The 19,879-nt window shown below is 38.6% G+C and overlaps 1 protein-coding gene across 1 annotated transcript; it reads left to right on the plus strand.

Annotated features, from left to right (window-relative positions):
* The first annotated feature begins 15,232 nt into the window (after positions 1-15,232).
* On the plus strand, positions 15,233-18,141 carry LOC120573100. The gene is made up of 2 exons (XM_039822550.1): positions 15,233-16,190; positions 17,261-18,141. The coding sequence occupies exons 1-2, from the start codon at positions 15,489-15,491 to the stop codon at positions 17,483-17,485; spliced, it is 927 nt and encodes a 308-aa protein (XP_039678484.1). The 5' UTR covers positions 15,233-15,488; the 3' UTR covers positions 17,486-18,141.
* The last annotated feature ends 1,738 nt before the right edge of the window (positions 18,142-19,879 follow it).

Below are 19,879 nucleotides of genomic sequence, written 5' to 3' on the forward strand. Positions count from 1 at the left end.
GAAGAGAGAATATTTAACAAATGAGCTAAACCATAATAACTGGCCTAGTACACATATCGTGCATTCACTTGGAACATGATTATTATCGTAGGCTACTCTTCTTTACACTGCCTAAAGTAAACAAGGAAATGATAATATTCGGGTTCCTCCTTTTTTCGCTTTGCAAACAAACTTGCCCAAGAGGCGCTCCCTCCCTATGAGGACTGCTGGTCAGTTTTCAACTTCTTGTGGATTACACGTAGACTTTTTTTATTCATTATCCATAGAGCGTCGTGTGACCAAGGCTCAGTGAGAGTCAGGTCTGTAACTTGTCGTATCTTATTAATGAGCGATCGATGACGGGAAAGGAGATCTATCCATCCGTGCGCTATGACCGACACCGTCCCTGGACTTGACAGGTAGGCTAAATTCATTTTAATTTCGGATGTTTGTCATGGCTGGTTGATATGTTTTAGTCCCCGGTTCCCACAGCAAGACATTTGCAGGGAAGCTGCACATATTAATTCTTGGTCTTTTCTTAAAGTTCATTCTGGGATGAGTCCAGATTTCCGGGCTGAGTCCAGGATCTGAATACCAAATGACCAGAGGTGGAAGAAGTTTTCAATTTGCTTATTTGCTTAGGCCTAAGTTAGAGTAGGCTACTAATATCCAGGGTTGATTCCAGACAGAAAATATGCTTAGAAATAAAGGATAGAACACAATGTGAGTCTGCTTAATACAATATCGCAGTAATTTCACTTTCATTTTAAAGAAAGTGTGTTTCCAAATACAAAAAAAAATTCTTTAGGCTCAGTCTGCCACTTTTTTAAAAACAATTCCAGTACTGTTTCCATGGTCTCACAGTGTTGTACTTCGGTAAAGTTAGACAGAAATTGGCAGATTCGCAAGATTCGCGGGTTTGCGGTTCAATAAATCATAAGCGAAACGTGTTACTTACACAATAGGCAGCTCTATCTAACCGTAGGAAGGTAGACAACAAGCTACAACCCGGTTTTTATCCGAAAGTACCGTCTACATATGTGGATGAATGCAATGCATTCCTGTGAGCGTTCAGCTTTCATCCGAGCGTCTAGGGACCGTCTACAAAGTGCAAAACCGAAAGTGGATACAAAGATAAAAATTCAACCGCTTCACTGTTATTGAGCCTAGCTCTTCCAAAATCACTCTACACATCTAGGGCCTCCCTCTGAACATACTACACTGACTATTTTTTGGAAATATGGCTCAGCCTATTTTTAATGAATTTGTATTGGAAATAATTCAATACCATCAATGCTATTGAGTCTAGATCTTCCAAAATCACTCCACACATCTATGACCTCCCTCTGAACATACTACACCAACTAAGTTTTGAAAATCTTACTCAGCCTATTTATAATGAATTTTTATTGTGAAATATGTCAATACCGTCAATGATATTGAGTCTAGCTCTTCCAGAACCACTCCACACATCTAGGGCCTGTCTCTGAACATACTACACCAACTAAGTTTTGAAAATCTTACTCAGCCTATTTATAATGAATTTTTATTGTGAAATATGTCAATACCGTCAATGATATTGAGTCTAGCTCTTCCAGAACCACTCCACACATCTAGGGCCTGTCTCTGAACATACTACACCAACTAAGTTTTGAAAATCTTACTCAGCCTATTTATAATGAATTTTTATTGTGAAATATGTCAATACCATCAATGATATTGAGCCTAGCTCTTCCAAAATCACTCTACACATCTAGGGCCTCCCTCTGAACATACTACACTGACTATTTTTTGGAAATATGGCTCAGCCTATTTTTAATGAATTTGTATTGGAAATAATTCAATACCATCAATGCTATTGAGTCTAGATCTTCCAAAATCACTCCACACATCTATGACCTCCCTCTGAACATACTACACCAACTAAGTTTTGAAAATCTTACTCAGCCTATTTATAATGAATTTTTATTGTGAAATATGTCAATACCGTCAATGATATTGAGTCTAGCTCTTCCAGAACCACTCCACACATCTAGGGCCTGTCTCTGAACATACTACACCACAAGTTTTGAAAATCTTAAACTTAGTAATGAATTTATTGTTATACCATGATATTTATAGCACTTCATATTCCAATCAACACATGTGGGCCCCTCTGAACATAATACACCCTCTAAGTTTTGAAAATCTGGCTCAGCCTATTTCTAATATGTTTTTATTGGGGAACAATTCAAAACCGTCAATGTTGTTGAGTCTAGCTCTTCCAAAATCACTCCACACATTTATGGCCTCCCTCTGAACATACTACACCCGCCACCTTTTGAGAATCTGACTCAGCCGATTTTTTATGAATTTTTATATGGGATAACATCCAATAGCTTCACTGTTATTGAGCCTAGTGCTTCCAAATTTACTCCACACATCTGGGGGCTCTTTACTAACATACTACACCATCTTATGTTGGTATAGCTGGCTTTGTCTATTTTTAAAGGATTTTTATAGTTGAAAAATGCAATAGCTTCACTGTTATTGGGCCTAGTGCTTCCAAATTTACTCCACACATCTGGGGGCTCTTTACGAACATACTACACCATCTTATGTTGGTATAGCTGGCTTTGTCTATTTTTAAAGGATTTTTATAGTTGAAAAATGCAATAGCTTCACTGTTATTGGGCCTAGTGCTTCCAAATTTACTCCACACATCTGGGGGCTCTTTACTAACATACTACACCATCTTATGTTGGTATAGCAGCCTCAGTCTATTTTTAAAGGATTTTTATTGTAGAAAAAATGCAATAGCTTCACTGTTATTGGGCCTAGTGCTTCCAAATTTACTCCACACATCTGGGGGGTCCTTACCAACATACTACACCATCTTATGTTGGTATAGCAGGCCCTGTCTATTTTTAAAGGATTTTTATTGTAGAAAAATGCAATAGCTTCACTGTTATTGGGCCTAGTGCTTCCAAATTTACTCCACACATCTGGGGGGTCCTTACCAACATACTACACCATCTTATGTTGGTATAGCAGGCCCTGTCTATTTTTAAAGGATTTTTATAGTTGAAAAATGCAATAGCTTCACTGTTATTGGGCCTAGTGCTTCCAAATTTACTCCACACATCTGCGGGGCTCTTCTAACACATACTACACCATCTTATGTTGGTATAGCTGGCTTTGTCTATTTTTAAGGAGGATTTTTATAGTTGAAAAATGCAATAGCTTCACTGTTATTGGGCCTAGTGCTTCCAAATTTACTCCACACATCTGGGGGCTCTTTACTAACATACTACACCATCTTATGTTGGTATAGCAGCCTCAGTCTATTTTAAAAGATTTTTTGTTGAAAAAATGCAATAGCTTCACTGTATTGTGGCCTAGTGCTTCCAAATTTACTCCACACATCTGGGGGGTCCTTACCAACATACTACACCATCTTATGTTGGTATAGCAGGCCCTGTCTATTTTTAAAGGATTTTTATTGTAGAAAAATGCAATAGCTTCACTGTTATTGGGCCTAGTGCTTCCAAATTTACTCCACACATCTGGGGGGTCCTTACCAACATACTACACCATCTTATGTTGGTATAGCAGGCCCTGTCTATTTTTAAAGGATTTTTATTGTAGAAAAATGCAATAGCTTCACTGTTATTGGGCCTAGTGCTTCCAAATTTACTCCATACATCTGGGGGCTCCTTACCAACATACTACACCATCTTATGTTGGTATAGCTGGCTTTGTCTATTTTTAAAGGATTTTTATAGTTGAAAAATGCAATAGCTTCACTGTTATTGGGCCTAGTGCTTCCAAATTTACTCCACACATCTGGGGGCTCCTTACCAACATACTACACCATCTTATGTTGGTATAGCAGGCCCTGTCTATTTTTAAAGGATTTTTATTGTAGAAAAATGCAATAGCTTCACTGTTATTGGGCATCATCTTATCACATAACAAAACATATCAATGGATTTTGAGGGGTGGGGTGTTCAATATTCCGGTTGTTAAAATACTACACCTAAAAGGTGTAGTATGTTGGTAAGGAGCCCCCAGATGTGTGGAGTAAATTTGGAAGCACTAGGCCCAATAACAGTGAAGCTATTGCATTTTTCAACAAAAAAAGCTAATATACAGAGCCTGCTATACCAACATAATATGGTGTAGTATGTTAAGTAGCCCCCAGATGTGATAGAGACTAGGCTCAAAGCACTAGGCTCAATAACAGTGAAGCTATTGGATGTTATCCCCAATAAAAATCCTTTAAAAATAGACAAAGCCAGCTATACCAACATACGATGGTGTACTATGTTGGTAAGGACCCCCCAGATGTGTGGAGTAAATTTGGAAGCTATAGGCCCAATAACAGTGAAGCTATTGCATTTTTCTACAATAAAAATCCTTTAAAAATATACAGAGCCTGCTATACCAACATAATATGGTGTAGTATGTTGGTAAGGAGCCCCCAGATGTGTGGAGTAAATTTGGAAGCACTAGGCCCAATAACAGTGAAGCTATTGCATTTTTCAACTATAAAAATCCTTTAAAAATAGACTGAGGCTGCTATACCAACATAAGATGGTGTAGTATGTTGGTAAGGAGCCCCCAGATGTGTGGAGTAAATTTGGAAGCACTAGGCTCAATAACAGTGAAGCTATTGGATGTTATCCCACAAAAAACTTTAAAATAGACAAAGCCAGCTATACCAACATAAGATGGTGTAGTATGTTGGTAAGGACCCCCCAGATGTGTGGAGTAAATTTGGAAGCACTAGGCTCAATAACAGTGAAGCTATTGGATGTTATCCCCAATAAAAATCCTTTAAAAATAGACAAAGCCAGCTATACCAACATAAGATGGTGTAGTATGTTGGTAAGGAGCCCCCAGATGTGTGGAGTAAATTTGGAAGCTATAGGCCCAATAACAGTGAAGCTATTGCATTTTTCTACAATAAAAATCCTTTAAAAATATACAGAGCCTGCTATACCAACATAATATGGTGTAGTATGTTGGTAAGGAGCCCCCAGATGTGTGGAGTAAATTTGGAAGCACTAGGCCCAATAACAGTGAAGCTATTGCATTTTTCAACTATAAAAATCCTTTAAAATAGACTGAGGCGCCTACTACCAACATAAGATGGTGTAGTATGTTGGAAAGAGCCCCCAGATGTGTGGAGTAAATTTGGGAAGCACTAGGCTCAATAACAGTGAAGCTATTGGATGTTATCCCCAATAAAAATCCTTTAAAAATAGACAAAGCCAGCTATACCAACATAAGATGGTGTAGTATGTTGGTAAGGACCCCCCGATGTGTGGAGTAAATTTGGAAGCACTAGGCTCAATAACAGTGAAGCTATTGGATGTTATCCCCAATAAAAATCCTTTAAAAATAGACAAAGCCAGCTATACCAACAAACGCATGGTGTACTATGTTGGTAAGGACCCCCAGATGTGTGGATTAAATTTGGAAGCTATAGGCCCAATAACAGTGAAGCTATTGCATTTTTCTACAATAAAAATCCTTTAAAATATACAGAGCCTGCTATACCAACATAATATGGTGTAGTATGTTGGTAAGGGGCGCCCCAGATGTGTGGAGTAAATTTGGAAGCACTGGGCCCAATAACAGTGAAGCTATTGCATTTTTCAACTATAAAAATCCTTTAAAAATAGACTGAGGCTGCTATACCAACATAAGATGGTGTAGTATGTTGGTAAGGAGCCCCCAGATGTGTGGAGTAAATTTGGAAGCACTAGGCTCAATAACAGTGAAGCTATTGGATGTTATCCCCAATAAAAATCCTTTAAAAATAGACAAAGCCAGCTATACCAACATAAGATGGTGTAGTATGTTGGTAAGGACCCCCAGATGTGTGGAGTAAATTTGGAAGCACTAGGCCCAATAACAGTGAAGCTATTGCATTTTTCTACAATAAAAATCCTTTAAAATAGACAGGGCCCGCTATACCAACATAAGATGGTGTAGTATGTTGGTAAGGAGCCCCCAGATGTATGGAGTAAATTTGGAAGCACTAGGCTCAATAACAGTGAAGCTATTGGATGTTATCCCCAATAAAAATCCTTTAAAAATAGACAAAGCCAGCTATACCAACATAAGATGGTGTACTATGTTGGTAAGGACCCCCCAGATGTGTGGAGTAAATTTGGAAGCTATAGGCCCAATAACAGTGAAGCTATTGCATTTTTCTACAATAAAAATCCTTTAAAAATAGACAGGGCCTGCTATACCAACATAAGATGGTGTAGTATGTTGGTAAGGAGCCCCCAGATGTGTGGAGTAAATTTGGAAGCACTAGGCTCAATAACAGTGAAGGTATTGCATTTTTCTACAATAAAAATCCCTTAAAAATAGACAAAGCCAGCTATACCAACATAAGATGGTGTAGTATGTTAGTAAAGAGCCCCCAGATGTGTGGAGTAAATTTGGAAGCACTAGGCCCAATAACAGTGAAGCTATTGGATGTTATCCCCAATAAAAAATATAAAAAAATAAGCTGGGCCTGCTTTCCCAACATACGATGGTGTAGTATGTTAGTAAGGAGGCCCTAGATATGTGGAGTGATTTTGGAAGAGCTAGACTCAATAGCATTGACGGTATTGAATTATTTCCAATACAAATTCATTAAAAATAGGCTGAGCCATATTTCCAAAAAATAGTCAGTGTAGTATGTTCAGAGGGAGGCCCTAGATGTGTAGAGTGATTTTGGAAGAGCTAGGCTCAATAACAGTGAAGCTGTTGAATTCTTATCTTTGTATCCACTTTCGGTTTTGCACTTTGTAGACGGTCCCTAGACGCTCGGATGAAAGCTGAACGCTCACAGGGGTGCATTGCATTCATTCACATATGTAGACGGTACTTTCGGATAAAAACCGGGTTGTAGCTTGTTGTCTACCTTCCTACGGTTAGATAGAGCTGCCTATTGTGTAAGTAACACGTTTCGCTTATGATTTATTGAACCGCAAACCCGCGAATCTTGCGAATCTGCCAATTTCTGTCTAACTTTACCGAAGTCAGTGTTGTTGATAGTGGTAGTCATCATGGAAACATTAGGCTCGTTCGAGATGAACTGCGCCTCGCCTGTAAAGTAGACGAGAGCAGGCGGCAGCAGCGGGGGCGGTGATAAAAGTCCGCTCTCAAGTCGGACAGTTTTCCAGCTGACTCCAGCAGCCTTCAGGCTGAACAGGAAGTGACAGAAACACGGTGGTCCGATTCCGATTTAATAAAATGTTATCAGACCCCTATATCAGCTCCTACACAGTCTCCAGTTGTTTTTATTATGACAAAGTAGCTGTCAAAATTCTCTACATGCGATCTGTTGCTGATTTTAATAAACAACAGACTGTAGATGATCCGTAATCTGAACAGATTTAGTCTCTCTGACTTTTAAACATCACTATCAGCCACACAGCATGTGTTCTGTACAGAATCAGCCTTTAAATCAGACAAATCGCAGTTAAAATCCCTCCGATTGAAAATCAATAAAAAGTTTATATAAAACGTCATCATGTTGAGTCGATTCTGAACCAATCAGCTGTTTGATCAGCTGAGAGGCCGGCGTTTCCCAGCATGCCCTGGGTCCACCTGCGTCCGCCTGGCTCTTGCAGTTGGTGAAAAGCAACTGCGCTACCTGCGTCTCAGAACTGCGGCCGCCTTGGTCTCGTGAGATTATCGTTGCCCACGTGTGCATGACGTCAGAGCAAGTCGGGATCAAGTCGGACACAAATCTAACCGGCATGCATTGGGCGCCGATCGCCGGTGATCGATTCGGCGCAGATCTGGCTCATCTCGAACGAGCCTATTAATTGTGACATGTGACAAGGGCTGGGAAGTGACCAATGGAAATCACAGCACTCTAGCCCAATGGGTGGTTGTTTTTCTGATGATGTAAGCTGTTGATTGTTTATGTCATATATAATCAGTCATAATAGCATAATAACTTAAGTTCTAGCATATACTAAATTAATTTGTAGTCATGTATATATAACTAGTGGTAAGTAGGCTACATATTACTTGCACAGGATCCACCTCTAAACAATAACAGTCTCATAGGTATACTTCTATATAAATAAGGTTACAAAGTGGACTAGTTGGAACACCAAAAAAAAAGGAAAAAGTCAGTTTGCTCAGAGCAACCAATACTGATGTATATTGGAAGTTTACTTGTAATATTTGTACTATAGGCCCAGAGCTTTCAAAGTAGCCTAATCAATAAGGTATTAACATACTTTCTTAAACATACTGGGAGCCAGTATAAGGAAGCTCAAACCGGTTTGTTACCGCCCAACAGATGTGTGCCAAGATAAAGTGCTGCAATAATCAGGGCGGAGGAAAATATAAACGAGAGCTGCTCACTCTGTTATTAAATAAGTGTATTGAGTTCTAGCAACAGACTGATCTGAACAGTAGATGTCAGAATTAGACCAGAAGCCTAATGTACTGGGAGGGACACACTAACTCTTCTCTGTAGAGATTAACAGGTTAACAGCAGTGGTGGAGCAAGTAGCTACTCCGATCCTTTACTTCAGCAAAAGTCGGCTATACCACACTGTAAAAATACTCTGGTACAAGTAAAAGTCCTGCAATGAAAATGTTAATTAAGTAAAAGTTTGTAGCGTAAGTATCATCAGGAAAATGTACTTAAAGTATTTAAAGTACTCAATGCAGAAATATCCTCACATTAGAAACTGGAAACAATCCAGACAGTTGTGTCTAATCAAGTGTTTGATTGGTTAATCATTTCAGATGTAAATGGTGGGGAGTTTAATTTATTATAAAACATATTTTATAAACTAGGCCTACATGTATTTTGGTGTGCAAAAGTCTTAATGTGTAAAGTAACTAGTAACTATAGTTGTCAGATGAATGTAGTGGAGTAAAAAGTACAATATTTCTCTCTGAAGTAGCGGAGTAGTAGGAGAAAGTGGCATGACAAGAAAAGACCCAAGTCAAGTACCTCACCATTTTTACTTGAGTAAATGTACTTAGTTACATTCCACCACTGGTTAACCAACGGCTAGGCATGGTCCAAAGGCGTGTATGCACCAGCAGCCTGGGGCGGTAAACGGTTAACTGTTTATGAAGGTTATGAGTGATGGAGATGCTAAAGTGTGTGTGCACACACAGCACACCCATGTGTGTGTCTGTGGGAGTGTATGTCAGAGTGAGGGTGTTTGAAAATGCTCTCCCTGTGTAAGTGTGTATGTAAGGCGGATGAAAGGGGGCAAATGGCATATGGAATATTCATATTTATTTATATCAATATTTATATTTGTGTGTGTGTGCGTGCGTGTGTGTGTGTGAGTGTGTGTGAGAGTGTGAGTGAGAGAGCGTGCGTGCGTGCATGTGTGTGTGTGCGCCTGTCAGTCAGACTGGCCTATTGAAAAAGAAAAATACTGATAAGTACCAATGGTCTTATCTACAACTTCCTGTTTTAGTGAACAAATTACATGACGATTTATGGCCTCAGTGGTTCACGCAACCAGATGTGTTGAAGAGAGATGAATATTTAACAAATGAGCTAAACCGTAATAACTGGCCTAGTACACCCATCGTGCATTCACTTGTAGCCAGGGGAACATGATTATTATCGTAGGCTACTCTTGTTTACACTGCAGTAAACAAGGAGACGATAATAATCTCCTTGAGCATCTTTGCAATGCAAACTAACCTGTTGAAGCAAGGCGCTCCCTCTCGAAAGAGAAAGTGTTGAGGAGGACTGCTTGTCAGTTTTCAACTTCTTGTGGATTACACGTAGACTTTTTTATTATCCACAGAGCTTTGTGTGACGAAGGCTCAGTGAGAGTGTTACCTATTACAGTTTTTTTCGATTGCTAAACGACAGCGGGCACAACTGGAGTCACATGTGCAAAACTCTAACTACAGTCTGCACAGCAGCAGTTCATGTGGACCAAACTCTAGTTCATTTTTCATTGCTTGAACACAGTTTTCAAAACTCTACACACTTATCCCATGACTTTAACCACAACGTGCACAACACTGTAGATTTACAGCACTTTGTTGAAATGCTAACACACTGCTGTCAAAACTGTTAACCACACATTCAAAACTGAATAGATTTCAGTCTGGTGCCTATCAAACACTGCTGATTGCAACTTTAGCTGAAAGCTAGCAAGTGTCTTATTTTAGACTAGTTAGTGAACATATATGGTATTTATACAGAGAAAGCTCAGAAAGTCTTTTTTTGTATACAAACACCAAATAAGAATGAAACAATTCTACACTGTACTGTTTGAGAGAAACGGGTAAAAGAGCAAAGATACCAATATGTCCAGGTAAGATGTCTGAGGTTATGTACACAGCTATAAAAAAAAAGTGAAAAACACAATATCTTTACAATAGTAAAACTGCATTCTTACCTTTTTTCAGAAAGTAATGGAGGTGAAAGCAATAGAAACACCACATTCATTTGTATTTAGAGATGATGCAGACATCCAATGTGATGAAAAAAACTTGCCACATGATGCTGGAGAGAGGCAGGATTAGTCACACTATTCGTTGGTACTGTTATGTACCTTTTTACCTTTTTTATGTACCTTTTTCCCCAGTAATTCCATAAATTACTAGAGACAAAATACTTTATTGAAGAAAACTGCTGATTTTCATTCCTTCTTGTTTACCTTATGTAAAAATTGGTATGCTATACAATCTATATTTTTTCCTTAAATAAACTATTGAGTAGTGTCAAGTCACTCAAATTGTTCAAACTGTAAAGATGAGAAAGTTTGTAATTTCTGTATTGGTGTTTGATGCTAGTGTTTTTACCCTCAGTGTGTTCTGAGTGACAGTGTGTGTTATCTCAGTGAGGCCTGTGCATACTGTTTGAGACGTGTGTGAAGAGTTGTGTTGCTTTGAATGAGTTTTGCAGGTGATGTGAACTGTTTAGCTCAGGTGACTGTAGGTAGTGCAGACTGTAGTTTGAGTTTTGCACATTTGACTCCAGTTGTGCCCACTGTCGTTTAGCAATCGAAAAAAACTGTAATGAGCGATCGATGACGGGGAAGTTGATATATCCATCCGTGTGCTATGACCTACACCGTCCCTGGACTTGACAGGTAGGCTAAATTCATTTTAATTTCGGATGTTTGTCATGGCTGGTTGATATGTTTTAGTCCCCGGTTCCCACAGCAGAAATTTGCAGGGAAGCTGCACATATTAATTCTTGGTCTTTTCTTAAAGTTCATTCTCGGATGAGTCCAGATTTCCTGGCTGAGTCCCGGATCTGAATACTAAATGACCAGAGGTGGAAGAAGTTTTCAATTTGCTTATTTGCATAGGCCTAAGTTAGAGTACTAATACTGTGGGTCGATTCCAGACAGAAAATCTGCTTAGAAATATTGGAAAGGATAGAACACAATGTGATTCTGCCTAATACAATATCACAGTAATTTCACTTGTTTTCATTTTAAAGAAAGTGTGTATACAAATACAAAACACATTTTATTTAGGCTGGTTTGCCTGTTGCTAAACAATTCCAGTACTGTTTCCATGGTATCAGAGTTTTGTTGATAGTGGTAGTCATCATGGAAACATGAATTGTGACATGTGATAAGGGCTGGGAAGACTGACAGAACAGGCAGCCCAGTGACCAATGGAAATCACAGCACTCTAGCCCAATGGATGGTTGCTTTTCTGATGATGTAGGCTGTTGATTGATAATGTCATATTGCATAATAGCATAATAACTTAAGCATTAGCATATACTAAATTCATTTGTAGTCTTAAATACATAGCCTAGATACATAACTAGTGGTAAGTAGGCTACATTTTACTTGTACAGGATCCACCTCAAAACAATAACAGCCTCACAGGTGCTTATATATAAATAAGGTTACAAAGTGGACTAGTTGGAACACCAAAAAAAAGGGAAAAGACAGTTTGCTCAGAGCAACCAGTACTGATGTATAGTGGAAGTTTACTTGTAATATTGGTACTAGCCTAGAGCTTTCAAAGTAGCCTAATCAATAAGGTATTAACATACTTTCTTAAACATACTGGGAGCCAGTATAAGGAAGCTCAAACCAAGATAAAGTGCTGCAATAATCAGGGCGGAGGAACATACTTAAACTTGAGCTGGTCTCTCTTGAGTTCTTGCAACAGCCTGATCTGAACAGTAGATGGCAGAATTAGACCAGTATAGCCTAATGTGTCAGTATGTAAGTATCATCAGGAAAATGTACTTAAAGTATTAAAAGTAAAAGTACTCAATGCAGAAGTGGAAAGGATTTGTGTCAATCAAAGTGTTTAATCAGCTCATCATCTCAGATGAAGGCCTATACACGTGTAGGCCTGTAAATGGTTGGGGAGCTAATTTGATCATAAAACATATTATTTTGTAAGCTACATGTGTTTTGTTTGGAAAAAAATTAATTTGTATACTAACTAGTAACTAAAGGTTAATGTAGTGGAGTAAAAAGTACAAAACTTCTCTCTGAGATGTAGAAGTAGAAAGACTCAAGTAAAGTACAAGGACCTACCTCAAATTTGTACTTAAGTAGTACTTGATTAAATGTACTTAGTTACCTTCCACCACTGGTAAACCAGTATCATTGGTTTTAAGCGTGTTCTACACATTCTGGTCCATAGGGGATTGGCTTGTGTCACGTTTTGCCTCGCCGAGGCGTAACATGAAGGTGCAGCAACCAGCAGGGGGGCGATAAGCAGTTAACAGTGTTTATGAAGGTCAGGAGTCATGGAGATGCTGAGGGGTCTACTCATGATTTTTTTTTAGTATTTGTTTGAATGGTTCCCTTGGCATACACACACACACACACACACACACACACACACACACGCACACACACACACACACACACACACACACACACACACACACACTCATACTAGGATTTACAGTGAACTACATGATCCCTGAGAATGTGAACAGCATTTTAATCCATTATCGTGCACACACTCTCTCACAGTCACACACTCTCACACACACACTCTCTCACAGTCACACACTCTCACACACACACTCTCACACTCACACACTCTCACACACACACTCTCACACACACACACTCTCACACACACTCTCTCACACTCACACACACACACACACACACACACATTCACACACACTCACTCTCTCACACTCACACACACACTCTCACACACACACTCTCTCACAGTCACACACTCTCACACACACACTCTCTCACACTCACACACTCTCACACACACACTCTCTCACACTCACACTCTCTCACACACTCTCTCACACTCACACACACACACACACATTCACACACACACTCACTCTCACACACTCACACACACACTCTCACACACTGTCATACAAACACACACACACACACACACACACACACACACACACACACAATTTACACACTAACACAGTCTCACTAAACATTTATACATGCATATACAGTACATAACATTTATACATAGGTTAGCCTATATATAACCTAATATACAATAATGATTAAAAAAACAATAATAAAAAACTATACCACAGAAATACACAAAAATAAAATGGCAACGTTTATAGTTACCATGGCAATTGTACACATACACTGCTCTTACCATTCTGCTACGTTTAGGCTATTTGAATAGAAATGGCCTTTCTATCCATTTTATTTCCATGGTTTTATATGGTAAACGGACCATTAGTCACCAGTACAGAGTAGCGGCACTTCGGGATTTTATCCACTACTTCTAATTGTCATTAACACTATTATGAGGCTGAACAAGCATTTCGTAAAACCAGACATCCAGCACTTCATAAAGCCCGAATGGAATCATCTTTTATTTCATAACCACATTTTCAGACACTATGATCCGACTGTGAGATTGGTAACAAATCAAATCCACTTGCTGCGTGGCGTGCTATGTCCATTCTGACTCATAAACTTTGTATTTCAAATAACGCAAATAGGCCTACAAAATACAACTAGGCCTATTTATTCACAAGAGAGAAGTGGTTTACTTTTCTGACATGAAGTGCTTTAATTAGTTTTAGGATATTAAAATATAGGCTACAAAATAGCATACTTTTATTGAAGTCAACAATGGCATAATTCATACATTTATTTGAAATAAAGAATCATATTTTGTCTTTTTTTTAGGTGCGACTGTTTTACATAATATGCTTGTAGGCCTATATTTCAACCTGTATATTTCATCCTTTTGCCGAGGATATTTTCAAATCTTAGCCATTTATTTGTCATGATGAATGTATTTACATTTACATTTTATTATATCTGTATGACTTTAACATTAACATATATTGTTATTTGTATATCTCTGTACTCGGGTCTCAAAATGAGATCCCGATCTCGGGACTTTCGGATTAAATAATATCGTCATTGCAAAGAAATTGTAAGTAGGAACCTCACAGACAACCCCCAATCACATCTGCGCACGTGCAGGATTATTGAAATAATGATATAGCCTCTACTCAGCACACACAATAAATATGGTGCTAAAAATACAGGCCTAAATTCATTTTAATGTCAGACTGCAACAGACGTGTTAATTCAGGGAAGCCGCTGTGCGAATCAATTCGAAGAAGAGCCTTTTGTTGGCTGCTGCCCTGACGCACTTTTAAAGACTGTTTCCTGAATTATGAATACAATTTTAATTACATTTAAAAAATATAAAAACTGAAATAAATAAGTGCAGTCAAAAGTAGGCTACAGTACATAAAGTCCCCCTGAAAAGTGATCAGTAGAATTATAAAGTAGCATAAAATACTCAAGCAGAGTTATTTTAAACTTCAGTAAAGTTAATCACTGCTCTGTCCTCTTTTGTGCGTCAAGCATTTTATTCTAAACAAATTGTTGCAGACAGCGCATGAACCACTTCCCTTCTCGTGGGCACGGTTCTCACCCTCAAGTCTGTAGAAAAATACCTTTAAACGTGTCCTGGTTTAACCCCTGAGATAGTTCAAGGACTTAACGATGTGCGCTGTCCTGACTTTAAGGAAACAATGCATAATATTCAGGGTCCATGGGGTGCCACATTTTATAGCCTAATATCCCTTCTTTAAATCTGAACCCCGATCCAATGAGAAAGTAGCTGTAATATATACATAGGCCTATTAGAATATATTCCTATTTAGCTATGGCAACATTTAAAATATAATGCTTTATAAAAAATAAAAACATAGGCCTAGATATTGTAAAAAAAAAAAAACATAATAGGATCACACACAATAAAACATGTAGGCCTATATTGTCTTCATTGATTCTCCATCTACTCTTCATGTGTTGTGCTATGTCGTTTTAATAGCCTACCTAAACGTTGCACAAAGTTTCCACCACTTGTAACCGTTTTTGATCGCATTTGGAAATCCACATGCATCCTTTTTTTTGGAAAGAAAACTGGAGTGAAGATTGAATAGAGGCTGGGCATTTGACCAATCACAGGCAGCACTGTATTAGAATCCAGCCCACCATTTAAAAGCCACTTCCCTGGCCGTGTGACGCCATTATCGGCTGACTGTAGCAATGGCAAGGACAGGGGTGCTCACTCTCTTTGCGCTCCCTCTAGTAGGCCTAGCCCTAGGCGAAGATATATCTGCATATTTGGGAGACTCCGTTACACTGAATGCGAGTGAGGAGTGCGATAAATTCATCCTTATTCATCGGCTCACAGATGACACACCGGTGACTGTAGCAAATTATGTTGACGATGTTTGGAAGCCGCATGGAAGTTATGGAGACCGGACTGAACACCGTTCAAGTATTTCTGTCAGGTTAACGCGTATCAACTACAACGATAACGGGCACTTTGAGTTTACCTGCGGCAGCCGCGTTGTTACCACTATCCAGCTGAAGGTTTTTGAAATCTTCAACATATCAGTGACTGAAGGAGAACAAGTCACACTCCCGTACCATTTCTATACTGCAGATAAACCCGCGAAGCCTATAAGATGGAAAAAAGACGGAGAGCTTGTGTTTGAACAGCAACAACCCTCCGGGGAGATCAGATATGGGACAGGATTCAAGGGAAGAAATGTATCTCTATCACCTGATTGGTACAGCAATGGAGATTTGTCGCTGACTTTCGGGCGAGCTCAGCCGGAGGATGAGGGTGTGTATATCTGCTACACGGATGGACAGAGAACGAGGGGAGACCGTGCTGTGAGGGTGAAGATCACCACCAAAAGAAACCCGGATCAGATCACATGTGCGCCCCAGATTGTGCCAGTAAGTACCGCAACATATAGCCTATAGGTGTCTATATATTCCCATGCATTGGTGTAATGACTACTGTGAACAAATATCTAAAAGTGCTCTTTTGCCACTGACTATTATTGTCTGACAACATTCAAGTAAGGATACAGAAAAATACCTTATTATTAAAGAGTAAAAATCTTATTTTGTTTAACCAGAAACAGCTTTAAAATCTCCATCGCCAAACCCACCAGACTCCATTTAGTAGCCTAGATGTTAAATATAATAATATCTTAGTGTGTATAGAGCCAGCATATGTTTACATGTAGGCCTAAAATCGGTAAATTATGTGTTCATTTCAAGTTTATTTCAACCCATGGTGATTGTTGGAACAATGGAATGACGAACAAAGATGGCTTTTGATCGTTTGATTTTGTGTATGTCGACGTTGAATGAAGTGATTTACGATGATAAAAATTAGGCTACTGTTTATTCTGGAGTGTATGGATAGGGATTTCGGGGCTGTTTGTGTTAGGCTAAACAAAAAAGATTTTACCTTTTAACAAAAAGGTCTATCTCTGTAGGCATCCTTATAATGTTGTCAGACACTTAGAATAATAATCGGAGCCTGTCAGTGGCAAAAACAGCACTTTTAGAGGATGGAAATTAAGGGTGCCCAATTGCGCATTTATGTATTGCAGATTATTTCGATTTAACATGTACATTTATAACTAACATACAGATTTAATATTTAGATTTAAAATGTTATTTTTTATTTTACTTTTCTAAACATATTGAGGAAAGTAAGCTAAATAATAAAAATATACCAACTATAAAATTGTGAATTTTTACATTTGGCGGCCCATAGAAAATGCGGTAAAGTAACTTTTAAAGCCATAACGTACCATCAAAAATGTATTTAAACAGTACTTGAGTCAGTGTACTTTGTAACTTTCCAAAACTGCCGCCAGGACACATGCAAACCTCTACCAACATGCACACATTGTGGCACATCACGCATCATTTGATATAACGCAACAATGTATTCTGTAGACACTGAAGTCTAACCTGTGTCTTCTTTCATCTCATTCTCTCGCTTGTAGCCGTCACAGGGCGTCCCACAAGATAATTGGGCAATTGTCGGCAAAATAGCAGTTGGGGTGTTTGTGGCCCTTATTCTGCTTATTCCGCTTGGCTGGTGGTTGAAGTCTCGCTGCTCCAGACCTGGACCCGGCGGAGGACGATATTCAGATGTGTCTACGGGGCCTCCTACTCAAGCCAACGGGTGCTCCCCGTCAGATAATGCTCAAGCAGAGTCCCCGGTCTAAAGACATCAGAGGTTCAATTAACTCCTTGTATTTTCCATTTTTAAGTGTCATGCATTAGCATTAACAAACAATCGGAAACCTGCCCAATAATTCCATGAAATGACCAGAAAACATGCTATATCATTATTGACATATGAAATGAACTCGGGATAGACGATTTTGGCCATATCACCCAACCCTAAACACACAGCTGCAGGTTCTGGTTTATGATGATGGTTTAGCTACTTTCCAATAATTTTAATTACTTGTTTCAAAAAGGAGAAACAAAAGAACAATCACACAGTGGGTGGCCAAAATGATCTGCTTCTTTTTTAACATCTTTAACAATAATTGTCAGCCATAAGTCCAATATGTTTTATATTTATAAATGTTATATATATATATATTATATAATGTTTTTATTGTTTTTAATTTGCCCACTGCATCTCTAACCGACCACCCTGCATAGCCACTGTGTTTTCCACATATCCTCTCATACGTCTGTTCTCCTAATTTAAAATATTTTATCATCTCTCTGTACATTTTCTATGTAGCTACAAATGCATTTCATTGTGTGACCTTGTGTATAATGACAATAAATCTGAACCCGGAACCTTACATTTTGTCTGGTAATGCAAAAAAGTAGTGTGTATATTTAACATACCAATATGTTTATTCAGGGCTGTTGACAATGCACCACCAAACTCTTAAATGTTTCCATCTTTAGTTTAGTTTTAATATTCTGTAACATATTCATTTGCATTATGCTGTTGACACCTGCACAGAATTTCATCAACATTCCTGTATCTCCATTTAATCACTTGTGATGACCTCAGACAGAGAGAAGTTTTAAAATTAATTTGCCAGTTCAGTGAGATTTATTGTCAGTGAAGTCATTTTGTTTGTATTTTAATCACAGAAAACAGTCTCCACAGGGTGGGCTGAAAAATAGGTGGGCAACTTGGGTGGTTGGTAACACAGAGGTTAGAGAAGTGCATTAGTGGCCCAACGGGGGCCAGCCTAGTGACATTGCACTAACATTTTACCTAATACCAGCTGGCCTGCAACCCAAAGGCATAGGATGTATTTAAACATATTTGGGGACTCATATAATGTGGGGGGTCTGGGGGTCCCTCCAGAACAATTTGAGCATTAAACACTTAATTTCCTACATTCTGGTGAGTTTTCATGCACCAATTTCGAACTTTTTCTGCAAAAATGTATGCCGGAAATGGCTTTATTTGTGTAAAGGAAACCACAGGGGACAATTAAAAATATAAAAACATAATGGAATATAATTATTCATTCTGTATTTTTCAAATATTTATTCTCCAGTAATCAACTTTTCTCATTTACAGTAATGTTATCTCTGCTGAGTCCACATACATGTAGGCCTAGGCATGATTTACTCCTCCCTCCTCTTTAAATGTGCATGTGGCACTTATTCATGTGAATGATATGCTACATGAATTCATTGTAATGAATTAATAAACCCATGGACTGTAATAGCTCAGATGGGTTTCAGGAAGATTTCTGCTCATGTTCAAAACTTTGCGCACATTCAAAATGTAACTTATCCCCATCTTATTTTGAGATAAAAGACACAATATTACGAGAATAAAGAAAAAATCCACCTGCCCTATAGTCTATTGTGCATCACGTTATTGCTCTTCTGATAGGTCAATATCTCATCCACACCATGACTATTTCACAATCATAGTGATGGGACAACCGGCTCTTTTACGTGAGTCGGTTCAACCGGAAATGGTAATTATTTTGATCCAAAAGCAGAACTTTAAAAATCATTCCTTCACATGAGACACAAAATAGATAAAGACTATTTATTATAAAAAGAAAAAAGATAGCGTAACTCCTTCCAGGAAAAAAAACAAACACAATTGATATGATCTGTCAAAATCAACCTGGACATAATTTCACCCAGCCACTCTGCTGTAACTTTTAAAAAAGGACATATGTATCACTGACAGTATGTGTGCAGCTTGACTTCATGGGGGGAAGAGGGGTGATGACTCACCACTCACACAAAGAAAACAGCAGCCAGGGCAAGATTACCTGAAAGGAAGTGTGTGTGGAGCGTGTTCACATTGTTGCCGGCCCCCGTGCTGCTGCCCACAACTGAGGAGAAGAGACTGATAAGAGGTTCCTGTTGCTTTTAGTTTGAAAACTTACAAAAAAAGCCACATCTTATAATTTTATCAACATTCCACAGTGAAAGTGTTTTAGACCAAAAACAATTAAGCATAGGGTCTATACTCATTACATTAACTGTTTATAAATATAATTACGCACTACATGATAAGGAGCGCACACGGACACAGGGACACACACACACAGACACGGAGACACACACACACACACACACACACCTTCTAAATATATGCTCAAATCTGTTCT

Source organism: Perca fluviatilis, chromosome 14 (assembly GCF_010015445.1).
Source record: "Perca fluviatilis chromosome 14, GENO_Pfluv_1.0, whole genome shotgun sequence".
NCBI classification, from domain to species: Eukaryota; Metazoa; Chordata; class Actinopteri; order Perciformes; family Percidae; genus Perca; species Perca fluviatilis.